At 35.4% G+C, this 19,377-nt stretch overlaps 1 protein-coding gene across 1 annotated transcript in view; it reads left to right on the forward strand.

The window, feature by feature from the left end:
• WDR36 (WD repeat domain 36) overlaps positions 1-12,169 on the forward strand; it is a 37,462-nt gene extending 25,293 nt beyond the window's left edge. The window contains exons 17-23 of the mRNA XM_059916874.1: positions 3,212-3,319; positions 6,013-6,110; positions 6,512-6,657; positions 9,009-9,128; positions 9,317-9,398; positions 10,670-10,857; positions 11,980-12,169. Coding sequence (XP_059772857.1) covers positions 3,212-3,319; positions 6,013-6,110; positions 6,512-6,657; positions 9,009-9,128; positions 9,317-9,398; positions 10,670-10,857; positions 11,980-12,129 — 892 coding nt within the window. The 3' untranslated portion in view covers positions 12,130-12,169. The remainder of the gene's footprint in view (positions 1-3,211; positions 3,320-6,012; positions 6,111-6,511; positions 6,658-9,008; positions 9,129-9,316; positions 9,399-10,669; positions 10,858-11,979) is intronic.
• Positions 12,170-19,377: the final 7,208 nt, after the last annotated feature.

Genomic DNA, 19,377 nt, shown 5'->3' on the forward strand with positions numbered 1-19,377 from the left:
TGCAGCAACGAAGACCCAATGCAGCCAAAAAAATAAATTATGAAAGCAAATTGCATAGGTACTGAACTGTTTCCTGTAAAGTTTTTTTTGTTTGTTTAAGTGCTGAAAATTATCTTGTGTTTGTAGGATTCTCAGAGAAGCAGAGTCGAATTTTTTTTTAATTTCTTTTTTTTTTTAATTTCTTTTTTTATTATTTTATTTTGATAAAATACTGCTTTAGCACAGGCTCAGCAGTTGTGGTGCATGGGCTTAGTTGCTCCATGGCATGTGGGATCTTCCCGGACCAGGGATTGAAACCCGTGTCCCCTGCATTGGCAGGCAGATTGTTAACCACTGCACTACCAGGGAAGTCCCCAGAGTTGAAATTTTTTATCCCTGAACTTATCTCTCATCCCCTACCACTACCACCTGTAATTTCTGGTTGCTTTTAATCTCCTAGAAGTTTAGGTTGAACTCTTTTGGGGGTGAGAAAAATATAAAATTAAATAGTTTTAATAGAATTTTGCATTTTTTTTCTGTCTCATCCCCCTGACCTTGCTTTCTGAGGAGCATTACATGAGAATAATTGCAGTAGAACATTGTTTTGCATTTCTCACTGAGGCAAAACTATCCCTTTATTCTATTCATTAAAGTTTCCTTTGTAAGGTGATTCCATCACTTTGGAGATTGAACATCTAGACAGTCTCTGCATTTGTTTAGAATATAATCAGAAGTGGGTTAATGTTACCTGTTTATGAGGAGCTCTGTACTTGAAAATCTGATCCCTTAAAATGGGAATTTTTTTTCAGTTTTTCTCTCAAAAAACAATTTACCTGAGACTTTCCATTTTGTAGGATTAGCAGGAGACTATATGGTAGTTAGGTCTGGGATTAAGCCTGTAGACTTAAGCTTTATGAACTAATTTGGCAATGTAAAATATGCTCTGTATGTGGAAACCACCTTCCTCAATTTGATGCTTTTACATAATGGAAGGCCAGCCTACCCACACACAACAGCTGTGGAAGTCACACTGCACAATGAATTTGCCAAAGCAATTATAGTATCAAGTAAAATAAATTTGCTCAAGCAGTAGATTTCTCTTTTTAACAGATAGATTCTGAACATGTTAGGGAGTTTCACCCCTCACACACTTACACTTGTAGTGAACAAATATTAAGACAAAGAAGAAATGGTAAGATCTGAAATTGCTGAGTTTACGTTTAATCATCAGTATACGTGGAGATAAAGTTTCTGCTCTGGGTTGTTTGCATTAAATGAATTAACAAATAATTTTACAGTCTCTGGTATATAATAAGTGTTTAGCAACTTATTATAGTTTTAGCAATAAGTTTAGCAATATAGTTTAGCAACTATCCTTCTCCCCAATTCCTTTGATCCCCCAGAGCAGCTGTTCTTGTGAGTTTCCAAAGAAGGGTTGAGCAGAAATCAGATTATTACTCACCTTTTTCCCCATAAGTGAAAATTAAACATCAGTCATTGTCCTGAGCACACTTTGGTTTGTAGTGCTCCTAATTTTAGTCTTGTCCTACTACCTTGCATCCATTAGTTAAGGTTCACATTGTTAATCACTCTGTGATGAACACATTGAGAGAGATTTTATCATGGATAAGTCATTTAATGCTTCCATTGGAAAGTCTTCATTTTGAGCTGCTCAGAGTGTGCTTCATGAATCACCAGTGTAGGCTTCTTTTGGGTGTGTGTGCTATCAAACTGTTGGACCTTTAGTTTCAGTAATGGTTTTTACTGAGCTTATAGTGATTAAGTGTGCAGACTGCTTGGTGACAGATATGGCTCAGTTACTTTCTACCTTGAGGAAGTTTTTAAATCTTACTGGGCCTCATTTTTCTAATGTGTGTAGTTAGGATGGATCTGCCTCATAGGGTTGTGAGGATTAAATTAATAGGCACAAGTGCTCAGGATACTTCCTAGCATGGAGCACTAAAAAAAGTGTTAACTCCTGTCATTTGCTTTCTTGAAATAATTTGGTTTATTTAATGTACATTCTGAGCTTCAGTCATCTTGCCATGCCTTCTCATGGATATTGTATTGGCTTCAGTGAACAAAGTAGTTTTTAAAACAGCCCTGATTAAAACCAGTATACTCCTCTTAAAGTATACAAGGTATTCACACTCTTAGCCAGCCTAAGAAGCCTCTTCTGGAGGATGCCAATGTGTTAGGGCTTTCTTTTGCTTCTTAAATTCACCTCGTTAAACTTCCTGCTTCCACCATCCTAGTTCAAATCTTCACTGCTTGTTAGATGACTACTACCATAATCTCACTGTTCTTTCTGTTCAGATATATTCTACATTCTGCTAGCAGATTTTCTTATGAAAGTGAAGATTACAGCACTATCTGCTCAAAAGCCTGTCGTGACTTTCCATTTATTAAAAGACAAAAACAAACTCAGATGTTTGGTATTCAAAACCAAACTGCACTCCTCGCTAGACAGTGTTTTCCCTCACCTTGCCCTCCCCATTTCCCTCACCCAGAAGATGCTTTCTTTACCATCAACATCCATTGAATTCCTGTCCATTTGTAAGGCTTATCTCACACACTGTTTTCTGAGAAGCCTATTCTGAGTCGTCTTCTTGAGTGTGATTGCTCCCTTTTCCTCCCCAATTTCAACCCCTGCTCACAGCTATTTGAAGCTGTGAGACTAGTTTCCATAAGCTGCTTTATGGTTATGCTGTATAGACTGAACTTTCATGTTTCATGTATAGCATGGTTACCTATTTGAAAAACAATTGCTCAAATTTTTTTTCCACTACCATTCTCTTATTATTTATAATGATTTTATTACTTTCTTCTATTGCCTATACCTTTTATTATTTTCATTGAAATAACAAATACAGGAGAGTACTGATAATCTATTTTAAATGTGTGATATCTTTAGAATTGTCTCCAAGTCTACCAAAATGGCATTCCAGAAAAACAGCATTTCCTCCTGTATTCTCCCTGTTGTTGAAACTCTTTCTCCAGTTAATTGGTCTATTTAGTGCTCTGCTCTGGGTCTTTCTCATTAAGGAGATTATTTTCACGTAGTAACTTAGTTAACAAAGCTCTTTGTTAGTGATGACTTTCTGGTGTTGGTGATTTAAAAAAGAAAATTTCTGCATCTCTTACCCTTTGTTCTTTTAGCAAAAATGTATTTTGTGAATTATATCCTTTTTGGTAGAGTTCAAATATTTTAACATCTTGATTCTTTCTATAGCCTTATAGACAGCTTTTTGTTGGACTCAGCTCCTCTTAATGTTACTATGTCCCCTACTGGAGACTTTCTGGCCACTTCCCATGTGGACCACCTTGGAATTTATCTATGGTAAGTTCTTGTATATAGTTCTCTTTGGGGTAAGAAGGAAAAGGAAGATGATATTGTCAGACAATCATAGTTGCTAACATTGCCCTTTAGGTTTTTTTTTTAACTTATAAAATGGAAGTGTCACAAAGTTCACCATAAGTCTATGACTAAGTCAACATCTGCTTGATAATTTAGATAGCTTTGCTCAAGTGTGTATTCTAAACTACATGATTGATTTTTATCTGTTATCCTATTTGGCTTTTATTTGCGGAAAAGATAAGTGAGTTTAAAAATCTTACAAGAGGGCTATCCCCAGCCAGGCTGGTCTTCCTGCCACTGCCTCAATACCCCTTGATGACCTTGGCTAGTCACTTCTCAACTTCAGACTCCTTTATCTATAAAATAAGGCATAAATGTGGGCAAAATACTTTCTAAGATTCATTTTAGTTGCGTAACTTTTCATAGCCATGTACAGATCTTTATGGTGGTCTTCTAATGGAGATGAACATATAAGAGTTCAAAATAAATGATCCATTATCTGGGTCTAGAAAATTTTTGTTTGTTTTCTGAGTTTAGATGCCTAATTCTTTTAACTCTTATTATTGAGGAAAAGGAAAAAATGAATTCCTTTTCTAATTACAAGATTTTCTAATTGGCTTTTTAGGATATGAAAGTAAATTCACTATATAATAGAAATAGATTCTGGCCATCTTAATAAGCAAAATGGAGTATCTCCTGGAATCTTTGAGGCTTGAACAATCAAGACAAGAGAAGAATGGTAGCTGTGGTACCTCAGCAACAAGAGCATATAGTACAGCTATTAACTCAGAATCTGATATTTCCAATTTTTATTTTCCATTCCAGATTCGTTATGTTTAGGAAACAGAATCTGATTAGCCCACTTTGGGACAGGTATCCACATCTTGATTAGTCATCCAAGGCCATGGTGCAGGGTCAGGTAGCACTTAGAGGACCATTCTAGAAAGGGGAAATCCATGACTGTTCAGCAACCCCCCAAGAACCTGATCAGCATATTCACTCTCTGACTTAATTCTCTCAGTCCATCTTTACTTCATTTATAATTTCCTTATATGAAGGTTGCCATTTGTCAAAGCAATATAAATATATGGATGTTATGTTACTTTATAAAAGTATTATCCATTACTGATCTCTCAAATAAATATTGGGTTGGCCAAAAAGTGCCTTCAGTTTTTAAGTAAAAATAAAAGACACATTTTTCATTTTTTACCAAGAACTTTATTGAACAATGTATTCACCTTTTTGTTCCACTACCTTCTGCCATTTTTCAGGCAACTTCCTAATTCCACCTTCCCAAAGCTTTTTGTCTTTTTGAGCAAAGAACTGTTCCAGGTACCTTTTCAGTCTTTCAAGGAATTGAAATTTTTTCCATTAAGAGAATTTTGTAAAGGCCGAAATAAATGGAAATCCAAAGGTGCATTGTCTGGTGAATAAGGCAGATGAATCAGAACTTCTCAGCCAAGCTGTAACAGTTTTTGCTGGTCATCAAAGAAACAAATGCGGTCTTGCGTTATCCTGATGGAAGGTTATATGTTTTCTGTTGACTAATTCTGGATGCTTTTCGTCGAGTGCTGCTTTCAGTTGGTCTAACTGGGAGCAGTACTTGTTGGAATTAATTGTTTGGTTTTCTGGAAGGAGCTCATAATAGAGGACTCCCTTCCATTCCCACCATATATACAACATCACCTTTGGATGAAGACCGGCCTTTGGTGTGGTTGTTGGTGGTTCATTTCGCTTGCCCCACGATCTCTTCCATTCCATATTATTGTACAGTTCCACTTTTCATCGCCCGTCACAATTTGTTTTAAAAACGGAACGTTTTCATTACGTTTAAGTAGAGAATCGCATGTGGAAATACAATCAAGGTTTTTTTCGCTTAACTTACATGGAACAGAAACATCAAAGCGATTAACATAACCAAGCTGGTGCAAATGATTTTCAACACTTGATTTGGACATGTTGAGTGTGTTGGCTATCTCCTGCCTAGTATAACATTAATTGTCCTCGCTTAATGTCTCTATTTGATCGCTATCAACTTCAACTGGTCTACCTGACAGTGGGGCATCGTCCAGCAAGGAATCTCCAGCACAGAACTTCACAAACCACTTTTGACACATTCTATCAGTCAAGGCACCTTCTCCATACACTGCACAAATCTTTTTTTGCATTTTGGTTGCACTTTTACCTTTCTTGAAATAATAAAGCATAATATACCAAAAATGTTGCTTTTTTTCTTTCATTTTCAATATTAAAATGGCTACACAAAAATTCACCAATTTTGATATGTCTTTTTTTAAATGCACACTGATATGACAGCTGTCACATACAATCTAACAAAATTGTTTCGAATGAAGTTGAAGACAACTAAGTGCTACTAGAGCCATCTTAGGGGAAAAAACGAACGAACCTTTTGGCCAACCCAATAGTTTTTTGTGCTACATTAGAAATAAAGACTCCATTAATAATGTGTATGCACACCTTTCTTGTGATGACATCTGTGATATGAATCAGCATTTTCAAATTAATGCTATCTATTTTTGAGATCTTTTTTTAACTTACAAGTGATCAGAATTTATAGCCAAATTCAAGATTGTGGCGATTATTACCAGTAATTGACGTTTCCCTGAACATATTTTTATAAGTTTTACAATATTGCTTATGTTTTTGTTTCTCAGGTCCAATATTTCCCTGTATTCAGTTGTTTCATTAAGGCCACTTCCCACAGATTATGTTCCTTCAGTAGTGATGCTTCCTGGTACTTGTCAAACCCAAGGTAATCACAAAATAGTAAAGTAGTTTTTGAAGTGTAATATAATAAACCTAACGTGCAGGATATTGCTACTGAAGGCAAAATTTAATGCATTCAATCAAAGTATTTTTTAGCTTATATGAAATATTTTGAATGACTTCATGAATTTATGCAAGGATATAATTGATGTGGAATTGATATCAAATAGTATACCAGTGGAGAAATGTTTTGAGTCTGGTGATGGGAACTGTAGTTAATATGAGAAAATAAGAAGATGAACTAAATAAATAGAAAGATTTTACAAGGCTGTATTGAGTGAACATGTTATGAAATACTAATGGATTTAGAATGAACTAAGTTGCTTTTATATGATAAAAATCTCATTCAGCATTAATTTGTTTTACCTGAAAATTTTTTGTTTTAAGATGTAGAATTATCAGAAGAAACCATAGAACCAAGTGATGAAATGATAGAGTATGACTCCCCAGAACAGTTGAATGAGCAGCTGGTGACTCTGTCACTCCTTCCTGAATCCCGGTGGAAAAATCTTCTTAATCTTGATGTTATTAAGGTAATACTATAGTACACTTAACATTGGCCTCTAAAGACACATTCCAAAAGTATTTTCTTTAGTAGAGATAGCTTCCCTTACTTTGAGGGCTTTAGGAGGAGCAGGTGATGCCTAAGGTAGTAAAGAGAATACCATTTGGTTAAATGCTGTTTAATCTAGTATGATTATCGCAAGATTTTCTCTCTATATATATATCAACTTTGAGGGCAATCAAGGACCTTTGGATGTAGCAAAAGTATAGCCTGCAACTACAGAGCTATTAGAAATTGGATGTTTTAAGCCCAGCCTAATAAATTACTTTTTTAACTTCTGAAATAAAAAAAAAAAAATTGCCATAATGTGTGATGTTTCTATTGCTAGACATTTTGGGGATTAGAATACTTTCACTGGTCTTTTTAAAAGTAAGCTTCAGTCACCCTTTATCATACCACACCCTGCTCTGTCAGCTATAAGAAGATTTGCTGTTGGGTTCAGGGACATAAGTTAATATGAACTAGGTACTGGGTAGTGTCCTGAGACAGCAGTGGAAAAAATCTTAGGCCCTTTGTCCTTGAGGAGTTTACAATTTTACATTAAAAATGGATAATTATGGCATAAATTAATTTTTTAAAAGCATGTTTCATGACCCCTATTTGTGAGTAGCAAAAGCAATTGAAAGGTATAGACTAGAGTAGAAAATTTCAGACTATCCTCTGATAATTAGGGTTAAGTATTGTTTTATGAAATGCATACAGTCACCAGAGGTTATGTGTGTACTAAGTCACATTAAGGGCTGGCATTAAAAAAAGTGTAAGGAACACTGACATAACTATGACAAGGTGCAGTATTTTTGTAACTAATAACTTAGCACGAGAAAAGTTATGTGTGTCTTGGGTAAGAAAAGAGAGAGGTTTTCACATGTTAATTTGACTCAGAGAATTTAAAAGTGCTTATTTTTACTTGCTCACTTTTTGAAAGATTGGGCATCAGCATAAAGGTATGTTGTCCAGGCACATAGTTATGAAATCTCTCCATTATGTTGTCTAGTTTGTCAGCCGTAAAGGGACTACTTTATGGAATAGCTTTAAAAGCAATACATTAAAAAGTACAAGTAGGTGAGTGTGAAGGGAGCAATTAGAGTAATGTCCAATTAATTGAGCTAAATTTGGGGGCCACTCTGCTTCTTGCTCAGATATAGTTTGTTCTGCATAAAAACATACAGAAACCTGAGTGAATGCTCTTTATGAGAGAAATATGCTAACACCTCCAATATTTTTATTTCCTTCTGAATGAAAGAGGTTAGAATTTTTATTTTTGTCTTGTGGGTAACTTTTCTACTTTAGGTTTTCTTTATGAAATTAGGTGATTTCCAGAGCCCTGTGGAACTTCTCCAAAGCCCTTTGTTTTTATTTACAACTCAGTGACCGTCTGCCTTCTAACTCAAGAACAACGAGTTAGAAGAGTAACTGTGACTCTTACTACACTTTCTACCATCACAAAGAAGGGCTGTGCTTTCATTGCTAGTGGCAGTGCTTTGCCTGGCTTTCATGTAACTAACAACTTTCTTTTATGCTGTGCCTCCAGGAGGCCACAAGTATCCCTGGCTTTCTTTCAAAAAGCAACTCCCCAGGGTTCCTAAAGAATGGAAGAGGAATAGGGTAAGGTAAAATTGTGCGACTCCTTTATTAGGCAGTTTACCATATGCTCCTGAGATTGTGATCTGTAACAATGTAGTCACCAAAACTGAATTCTGTCAGTGGGAATTCCAAGGGAGGTTTTTGTGATAGAATTTTGCTAACACTTGAAATATTTTATAAATGAGCAACAGTATTCTCTTTTTAAAAGCACAGAGTACTAAGGAAAAATAAAAATTCCAACAAAATAGAAGAATGAGGGCCATGCTTCACAAAAAAATTTCACCAAATTACTTCTAATGGTGGAGTCTAACTCTGGCTCCAAATTTCTTTTGGAGAAAAGAAATTTGAAAAACTGTTGAGCATTTATGTAAATTTTGCTTTCTAGCCCATTTTGCAGAAAAGGTTGTATTTCAGTATAAAAGAAGTTCAAAATTACTTGTTACTTCTTCACGTAAATATCCATGTTTCAGGAAAATGAGCTGTTTTTGCCTTAGAGCTTCTCCTGAACGGTGTCATTTTCCTTCTGCCTTATCAGCAAGAATACTGGAGGTTTGCACTGGGAATCCCAGTTTAAGGATATCTGTGGTTTTGGTTGGTTGGGATTTTATTTTAGCATCCTAATCTGAAAAAGTTTCATTCCTTTTTATACCTTTTGGACTTTTTAAAAATTAAGTGGGAATTAAATACTTAATTACTTACTAGTCTTTTTTCCTTTTCTCATTTTCTCTTAATTAGAAAAAGAATAAACCAAAGGAACCACCGAAAGTACCCAAATCAGCACCGTTTTTTATTCCAACAGTTCCTGGCCTTGTACCCAGATATGCTGCACCTGAACAAAACAGTGATCCTCAACAGGTAAGAAGCAAGTTGGAGGGAGCATTCTAAATATATGGGGTGCGTATGTTGTGTTTTACATTTGTAGTTTTAACCAAGACCCACTTTTACAGATATAGAGTAAATTACTGATAGCTTTTAATTATAAACTATACATTTTTTTGTTACATTTATGGTTTTTGAATAATGTGTATTTGTTTTTGTTTAAGTCTAAAGTGGTAAATCTTGGAATTTTGGCTCAAAAATCAGATTTCTGCTTGAAACTTGAGGAAGGACTGGTAAATAATAAATGTAAGTTAAATTATAAAATATTTTACCAAGTATTTCAGTTTATTTTACTTTATATGAAGAGATTGAGTGAAATATTAGACTTCTCAGTAGCTGAAAGTAAAAACCAGAAGGACTGAAATTTTGGGTTTAATCTTAAGTAATTTTAGCTTTGTGTTATATTAAATGAGTGACACTAAACTCAGATGATATTGAGATTATAATAATCTTTTGAGAACCTTTATTCTTTATGGAAAATTGGATTTTTTTTTTTTGCTTTTGTTTTTACTTACAAATACAGTTTGCAATATAGTTTGCAATACAGCAGAGACTTTTGTCTTAGATAATTTCAGATATTACCAAATTATCACATAAAAAGGCAATTTTAAAATTTATTGAGTGTTTTAATAGATTTAAACTTTGAAAGCTACAGACTGTAGCTAATAATGATAGTAAGAGCTGTAAGCAATTAACAAAAATCACATTCTCCTGTTTGACTTATCCTCTTGTTTTCTGATCCAAATGCTTTGTTTTCATACCAGTGTCACTCACATGCACATTGGCAAAAGTCAACGAATGGTACTGATGGCTAAAGAATAGCAGGATTATACAGGGAGTAACTTGTTATATTTATGGGGGAACAAAGAAAAAAAGCACTACTATTTAATATATACTGAAGAACAGAAAATAAAACGTGTTAGACTTTTGTCATTGGTGTTGTTCCTTTTCAAAAAGCTAAAAGCATAGTCATTGCCATTGTAATATCAAATACCTCGTATAAAAGTTATAAGTGTATAGAATATGTTTTCGTAGGATGCATATGAAACGAGTGCTTACTTCTAGGGAAAAGAAGTACATTTGGGGTGGGTAAGATTAAGGTGGAGTCTTTCCCCACATATATTTCTGTAGTGTTAATGTTTCTTAATAATCATGTGGTACTTATATAATTTTTATAACAATAGAAAGAAAGAAAGAAAAATAAATTCCCTCACCTCATCTTGTTCCCAGTGGCAAATACTATTAATAACTTGGCGTATACTTCTATAGCCTTCTTATATTTGGATTTGTTCTGACTGATTCATGAGCATATTAAAATGTCTGTTGCTAGGTATTAATTAGATTTTAACAGCCTTAATAGGAAAAAAGCTTAAATTACTGAAAATGCAAAACAAAAATTAAGCCATAGAAGTAATTTCTTGTGCAATTTAAGTATATGTTGGGTTTGAAATGTAAACTAGTTTCCTAAAAGAAATGACTGTAGATAATAACTGGATTCTTATTAAAACTTAATGTAGATGAAGCTGCTCTTAACCTTCTGAAAGAATTAGGCCCGTCAGGAATTGAAACAGAGCTGCGAAGTTTGTCTCCTGATTGTGGTGGTTCTGTAGAAGTTATGAAGAGCTTCTTGAAAATGATCGGGATGATGTTGGACAAAAAGCGTGATTTTGAGTTAGCCCAGGCATACCTTGCGTTGTTTTTAAAGGTAAGTCTAATATATAAAACAGTACTTCGCAGCTTGCCCTCCTATAGAGTAGTGCTGTCTGATAGAACTTGCTGCAAAGATGGAAATGTTCCATATCCACACTTACCGTGTGTGGCTACTGAGCACTTGAATTGTGGCTAATGTGACTGAGAAACTGAATTTTTCACTTTATAGAAATTTAATTAATTTAAATAGCTTCCTGTGCCTAGTGACTACCATACTGGATGGCTGGATAGGGCAGCAGCTTGTAATTGTTTTTTGTTGACTTTTGTTTTTTAACACAATTTTGATTCAACCCCCTGACTTTTGTGTGTCATCCATTTGATCAGTATACTAAACTATTAACTTTTTAATGTAGTTACATTTTGGCAGGTTTTTTTTTAATGATCATGAAGAGAGTCAGGTTTTATGTTCATTTTTTGTTCTGTTTTTTCTACTGTTGAAATCAAAATATTTACTTCTATCCTGGTTGAAGGAGTTTCAAATGATTTGACAATGACAGTTGCTTTTATGACTAATAGAGAACTCATGTTTATCTTAGTAGTATAATGTATTGAAGGAGGTAGATGATGCTGATTTTCAGTAATAGCAGATATGATTCTTCATTTATCCCATAAATATCTAAAACAACTTTTCACTTGATCCAATTATTTTAAATTATTTGAAAAGTAGTATGTAGAATTAAAAAATAGAAATGCCATAAATTGTTTCTATATTCTTTCCCAAATTTACCTTCCTGAATATAAGTTTACTTAAATCTTTAGAAAATAAAGCAAAGGGCCCATAGGTCATTCATTAACAATGGGTTACTATGAAAGGAGAAACTTAAGCACAGAAATACAGATTTAGTGTTAGAACTGGGACCTTGTTTCTGGATCTGTATCAGGACCGTCCTTACGTGGAGGAGAGTGATGACCACTTGAATTCTATTAAAAGAGTGACAGTACCATAAAGGAACTCATAATAGAGGAGAGGGAGATGGGAGATGGTAATAAACCAGCATTTAAGAAAAAAAATTAAGAATAGTACCTTCTGAGCTTCCTTGGTGAAACAGTTAAATCCAGAATAAACAAAATTTTAATTTTCTTAAATTAAATGTTCAACTATCATTTTTCTTTTCAGTTACACCTTAAAATGCTTCCTTCAGAGCCAGTACTTCTAGAGGAAATGACTAAGTTGTCATCACAGTTGGAAGAAAACTGGATCCATTTACAATCACTCTTCAATCAAAGCATGTGTGTTTTAAATTACATTAAAAGTGCTTTGTTGTAAAAATAAACTTAGGTGACTAAATAAAGACTTTTATATTAAAGAGATTGAGTTTAACTTACAACCTTGTTTTCCAAGTGTCAATGTGAAAAGAAAATAAATGCCAGCACTACCAACTAGTCCGTCATTCTCCACTTTAAATGCTAAATACTTTCTTGAAATAAAATTATACCTATTTTTTGTTTTAAAGACATAAAGAATATTCTCAAATGATTTATTTTCTGAGTCTCTTCACATCAGTTACTTGGATATGACTTCTTTTGAATTGTCATCACCAAGCTCGTGTTTTTTGAATATTTGTAACATATGAGGTACGCTGGGTGTTTAATGTAGAATATTGCTGAACTAAACTGAAGATAAAACCAATACATAAAACAGTTATAAAAATGCCTTCATGTTATAAGGTAAAAAGGCATGTTTCCTTCCTTGGTGGCCTTTGATGAAAACATAGTTAGAGCCAGAAGGTGTGTTAGACAGTGAAGCCCTCTTGCATTGCAGAAGAGGAAACTGCTGAGGTCTGCTCAGGATCTCAGAAACAGATCCAGATTTTCTAACACTGGCCTAGTTAGTCCTCTCTACATTATAGCCTTTCTAACTTACTCTTTTATTCTTTTATATGAGAGGCGCGTTCACAAGGCAACTTGCTATAGGAGGCAGTTGAACAGATACCTAGGATAGGTGAGGGAAATTCCAAATAACATTAAGGTTATCCTTCAAAGGTTTTTCTTCCCCACTGATGACCTTTTTATTTGGGAAGAAACTGCTGACTATACTTTTCTGTCATAACCATTGTGAAACCAGATAGTTCTGGCACTTTTTTTTCTCATCGTCATTGTTTTTGTGGTTCAAGATTTCAATATGTGAATTAAAAATAAGCAATTCTCAAAAGCACACTGTTCTAAAAACTTGTTAGTTTTTACACTCAAAAGTAGTGTCATTCGTAAAATTCAGCTGGTTGTATTTGAACACTAATACTATTCTATTCTAATTAGGATGTAGCTTTACAGAATAATCTCCAGAAGGAACAGTCCTCACAAGGAGATGATCAACGATAACTTTAACTATCAAAGTGTTTTTGTTTAATGGTGAAAGGTACAATTAGTAAAATGCTGAGGAAATAAGCCAATCTGGTTTGGTACTTTGTTCTTTTAGAAATGTATATAAACTTAATAAAGCCATTGACTTAAATGTTAATAATGATTTAAGTTATAACTTTAAAAACTATTTCCCCTTGCCCCAGATACTATATTCTAAAGATATGGCAAAATTTCAGTATACAATTATGTACTATGTGAAGATTGTAAATATCTAAAACAGTAAGAGTTCTAAACTGAAATTGTATTGCTGTGACAAATCTTGAACTGAGCTTTCTTTTTCAGGTGAGAATAGAGGAGTTGAGTGTATTGTTTTTATTGGAGATAGCTTTAGATAGTATTAAAGCATCATTTTGGCAGGTAATCTTCTAAAACCTATCCTGTATGTTTGCCATCAAGGAAGGGAGGGAGAAAGAAATACAAAGGATAATTTTTTGTGTATATTTTTTCTTAAAATGTATCATTCTGTGCATATTGCTTTTTCTTTACATTTTAAATTACAAATTAGTATATGACATTTTACTTGTAAAACCGTCAAAGACAAGTCTATTTTTTATAGTCACCTTCAATCCCAATACCTTCCCTAGAAGTAACAGTTGTTAACTTTCCATCTAGACCTTTTTCTGTGAATGTATATACATGTTATGTATAGCTACAGGAAATAAAATGTATAGCTTCAGTTTTTACATAAATATATGTATATCATTCTGCAACTTTTCTATGTGGTTTCTTTACTTGAGTATAATCTCACCTAATCTCACCTGTTTACATTTGTATAGTGTGCCATAAGCTATTTAGTCTATAATGGACACTAGGGTAGTTTCCCTTTCGTTTTTTGTTTACAAACAATGCTGAAAGAATGTCATCCTGTATAACTATGTGCATATAGGGATTTCTCTAGTGCATGCCTAAGCTTTGAATTGCTGGGCCAGAGTTAGGCAGTTTTAAAGAGATACTTCATTTGGCTTCCAAAATGACTGGTAGCAATTTACAGCTTCTCCTCAGCAAGGAATGAGTACCTGCTCCCCATATCCCTAAGGACATTTGATTTAGATTTTAAAAAATTTTTTATTAATCTAATAGGTAAAAAATTACCATTTTTATTGTTTATATTAAAAAAATATCTGACAGGATGGGCATCTCTTCATATATTTATTTTAGACGTGAATTGCCTTTTGCCAACACTGCTCATTTTTCTGTTGAATGATTTGTCTTTTTATCTCATGGATTTGTTAGGAGTTTTTCATATAGTTTGGATAGATATTACTCTTTTATGTCTGCTGCAATGTTTTCTCCCAGTTGGTCACTTAAGTCTTTAGCTTTACTTTTGGTGTCTCTTTTAAAGAGATGTTTTATATTATATATAGTAAAATTGATAAGTATTTTTATGACATTTCAAAATATAGAGCATATTCTGTATTTTCTTTTAAGATAATTATGTGTGCATCCAGATTTCTGTGAAGAGTGCAAGGAACAGAGCTACACTTCTTCAAAAGTCCAAAAACCATTTGAAGTTCATTTTTACTGATTTGGGATGCTGTTTTATTATGTGTTAAATTCTCTAAGGTATTTGATATTCCTAATAAATAATGCATTGCTTATAGTTTTCTGGTATATTTTCAGAGATGGGGGTAAAGCATCCGAATGTTTTTCAAAAATTTTTGGCTATTGGTGACCATATCTTTTTGAAGTTTTGATTTTAGTTGCAGTAAATTTATAGTATTGATTTGAAAAGAATTACAGTTGACCCTTAAACAGGCGGGGGTTAGGGGTGCCAACCTTCCGTGCAGTCAAAATCTGAGCATAATTTATAGTTGGCTCTCCATACCTGTGGTTTCTCCATATCTGTGGTTCTGCATTGTGGATTCAACTAACTGCAGATTTTGTAGTACTGTAGTATATATACTTTTGAAAAAAAACCATGTATAAGTGAACCCACACAGTTCAAACCCATGTTGTTCAAGGGTCAACCATAACAATAGTATTTCTTTTTGAGAAAACTCTATATCTTCATTAAACCAGGAGTGGGCTTCTCTTGATTTCATAAGATTTCTTTATATAATCATACATTTTTTTTGACAGATTCGTTTCTGGGGATTTTATTTTTGTTGTTATAGTGAAATATACCTTTTTTCCTAATATATTTTATAGTTGGTTATTACTGTCATGGCAAAAGCAATTTGCTTTTTATGTGCTGATCTTTTATGACACTGCAGAACTCTTAAAAGTTTGTCAGTATAGTCTTAGAAAATCCAAGAGAATCCCATCTTCTTCAATTGATTAGCCTTTATTTTCTATCCAGTACTCATATTTCACTTACTTGTTTTTAGTTAGGATTGCTTTAGCAATCTGGCACATAATGTTGGATACTAGCAGTGCTTAGCAGAGATTTTTGTGTTGTTACTGACTTGAGTGGAAATGCTTTTAGTGTTCCATCATTAAGGATAATGTATGCTCTGAATTTCTGGTAGATATCCTTGGTTAAGTTCTACTTTATTATTAATTTGCTACTTTAAAAAATTTAAACTAGAGGTAGGTATAGAATTTTATCAAGTGATTTTTTTCAGCATATATTGGAAAATCAATATCTTTAATTGTAATTGGTGAATTTTATTCAAAGATTTCTAACACTGAGTCATTTTCATTTCTGGAATAGAACTTTTTATAAATGAGATGAAACTGGTGCATTTGTTTGCTTCATGGAATTCAGCTATCCTTGATATATTTTTTTAAGCTTGTCTAGTCGAAAGGGAAAAAAGTCTTGCATAAAGTCTTTATTATATGGTAATTTTTACCTACTTAATTTTTTGTGTGGTTACTGAACTAATTGGACTTCCTGTCTCTTCTCAAGCCAATGTTGGTAAACTGTATTTTCCTTACAAATCATGACTTTAATCTAGATTTTCAAATTTATTAGTGTAAATTATATTAGGATTATGCCTTTTTATTAATAACTAGATTGCAAGTGACCAAAACCTAACTCAAATACATGAGTATCTGCAAAGTCCAGGGATAAAAATTGGCTTTACCTATTGATGGATCCATGGGTTCCGTAGGAATTAGTCCCTTTCTCCATATCTCCTTTTTGTTCTCATTGGTTAGCTGTTCAGTCAAGATCTCTCTTCATTCCCTGATTCATCAGATATTTATTGAGAACTTAGTATGTGCCAGCATCTTATTTGTGCTGGGAATATAAGCAATCAAAACTTGAAAAAATACAGCTGCCAGCAGCTCTGAATTTACATATTTTCCACTTAAACTAATTAGAAAGTGATTATCTTTAAACAAATCCTGAAATAGAATTTCAATGAGCCTACTTAAACTTTGAGCCATAGTTAAGGGTGACTGTATGGTGATATATTTAGGCAGAGGGAGAGAGACCTGTAACATCACAGGTTTCCATGACTGGGTGACATTTGGAGAGCTCTGAACTTTCCACCTGTTCACCAGAGGAACGAGGGAGAGCTGAGAGTATAGTGTCCACAGGCTGGCTGCAGAGCCACTGTGACACAGTGAGCCATGACCCCATAGCAGAGTGTAACTGCACCATCCTAGCCCAGGGTGCAGCTGGAAGGCTAGCTGAGACTTAAGGCACAGGCTAAATGGGATGACAGTGGTGGGTGAAGGGAGGAGGAAAGGATCTGGCAACACAGAAGGCTTTTATCCACATGCCATCTTGGAAAGGAGAAGGGAGTGGATTGAACCACTGAGAAAGCAAGCCTTAGTGGATAATTTGAACATAAAATTTCACAAAATGTGTATTCGAAAGAGCCTAAACTAATGTGAAGGACACTGAGATACTTATTTGGTAAATTTGTTTCCCCCATCCCCTGAATCCAGTGCCATGAAGGTTTAGGATGAAATTCAGAATTCTGTGGGAATTTTTTCAGTGTCTGTACTGTAGGCTGAATTTCCAATTCCAATTATGCTAATTTCCAATTCCAGCTGAATTCTACTAAATATCTCTAAAGGAGTACTTAAAATATTCAGTAGTTTTCATCTCCATTTTTTAAAAAGTGATTTATCTATACAGACATGCAGATAACAATGATTTAATGTTCATGGGAAAAAATAAGAATGGCACAAATCCTAGACAAATAATTTTTAGCAATACCATTTATTTTCTATTACAGCCAGCAATGTATATTGCAAATCAAAAGGTTTTGTTACCATTTTAATTTTTTCCACTGTCTCTGACTAACCAGTTACAACTTATTTTGGCTCTTTTCCCCTATCCGAACTTCCCAAGTCTGGCCTCTGTCCCATGACTCTGGCTTTGTTTCTTCACTCCTGGCCACAGCCTGCTGTCTAGAGTAAATATTATGCAAGCACAGTGGCCGAATTAGTGGCAGGTGCGAGGATTTTCCGGCCTGGATTCACCTTGCCCTGTTGATTGAGTCTCTTAAGCAGTATAACATACGAAAAGGTGACAGCCTCCCCACTCAGCACAGTGTTTCGCTCCTTCCTTCAGTCACTGACTTACTCATTCTGCCTCATCAAATGCTACTCACTTAGAACCTACTCTGTCTCAGGTGCTGTTTTATGCTCTTGAAATACTTCAGAAAACAAAACATACAAGGACTCTGGTCCTTGTGGAGCTGAGTTTTAACTCACCATTCTTTCAAAATCTCTTGGTTGGCCATTTTCCTTTGCTCTCTTTTAGTGCAAAGACAAAAGAGATTGTTTCTAAGCTTCTACGCTTCGCAAAACCAGCGACTGCCTGGAGTTTGTTACAAAGCGCGGGCCCCGTGTGCGTGTGTGCGTGCGTGCGTGCGTGCGTGCGTGCGTGCCTGACGACAGAAGGTCTCAAGCAGCTTCTAAGCGTGCAAGTTACCTACGTGAGAGGGAGTACGACGTGAGGAAACGCCTGCTTGCTGTTTCGCTGCGGTTCTTTTTTAACAAAGGATTTGGTTATAACTTAGAAAAGCAATGCATATAATGAGATTAAATAATTAAGGGAAAAAAAACCCTACGTTTTTTCTCAGAAGACGCCACCTTTCCGTTCTCTGGAGACAACGGGTTGGTACCAGTCGGCCAGATCTGAGGAAGCGGAAGCGAGGCATCGGCCCGGCCCCACTTGTTAGACAGGGCTTATGGATCTGAGGGCCACTCCCCAGGGCGGCTGGGTGCCAGTGTTCGCCCTTGGCACACTGGACACAGTATGACCCGAAGGGAAGGTGGAGACAGGATGCCTGTTGCTGCGGTGACAAGGAGGTGAGGTGAAGGGCACTGCAAAAGCGGGGACTGTAACGGGTGAGGAAATAATAGGTACACGTGGGGACCGTGTGCTTCCCTCAATCCATCCCATTCCCTTTCCTCAGTGGTTCATTCAGAATCCTGTGTGGGGTTGGACAAGGTGTTGGAGATACCGACGCAAATAAGGCAACTTGACCCCAAACTCCAAGAGACACAGGAGGAGAGCATCTGCCTCTGTGAGCCCGGGCAGGCTGAGTGGAGAAGAGGACAACTGTCAGGAGAGCTCAGAGAGAGGTAGGTGGCCAGGGGAGTGGTGGAGTAGAGAGAGACAAGAATTCAGAGACCAAGGGGAGATGAAAAAGGCAGTGGAAAGTCAGGGGTGGCTACATGCTATTTGTTACCTCGGGGGGAGTGTGGAGACCAATGGTCCTTGAACTAAGTACAAAGGAAACGAACTTTTCTGCAATAGTTTATGTATTTTTACTTAAAATTAGACAAAATCGGATAAAATGTTGATTCTGGGTGTTGTATGCTTACATTTCAGTACTCTTTATATTTAGGTGTTTGGTTTCTTTTACTCTATTTTACTTTATTTTTTACTCTTTTCATTTAGTTTTTCAAATAAAATTTGTTTGTGTATATAGCTTAACATCCATCCACCCAAATGTACATACATCCTGTTATGCACATATATCCCATGTGGCTGGCCAGAATTGCATTTCCTCCCGGAAAGCGCCACTGGAGCTACAACTGTGCTTGCTGCCCTAATTACTGGACCTTCACCCAGACCTTCAAACTTGAGCTGATGACACTCGCTTGGGGATGCAAGTCCCTAGCATTGGCTCTTTGAGAGGAGGTGCTACTCTCCAGGTCCCGTCTTCTCTCGGCACTTGGCTGACAGGAGCTGGGATGTAGGAGACCCATGGAAGTGGCCATGACTCACCTGGCGCTGGGCTGAGCC

This window comes from Balaenoptera ricei, chromosome 3 (genome assembly GCF_028023285.1).
Source record: "Balaenoptera ricei isolate mBalRic1 chromosome 3, mBalRic1.hap2, whole genome shotgun sequence".
Classification (NCBI taxonomy): domain Eukaryota; kingdom Metazoa; phylum Chordata; class Mammalia; order Artiodactyla; family Balaenopteridae; genus Balaenoptera; species Balaenoptera ricei.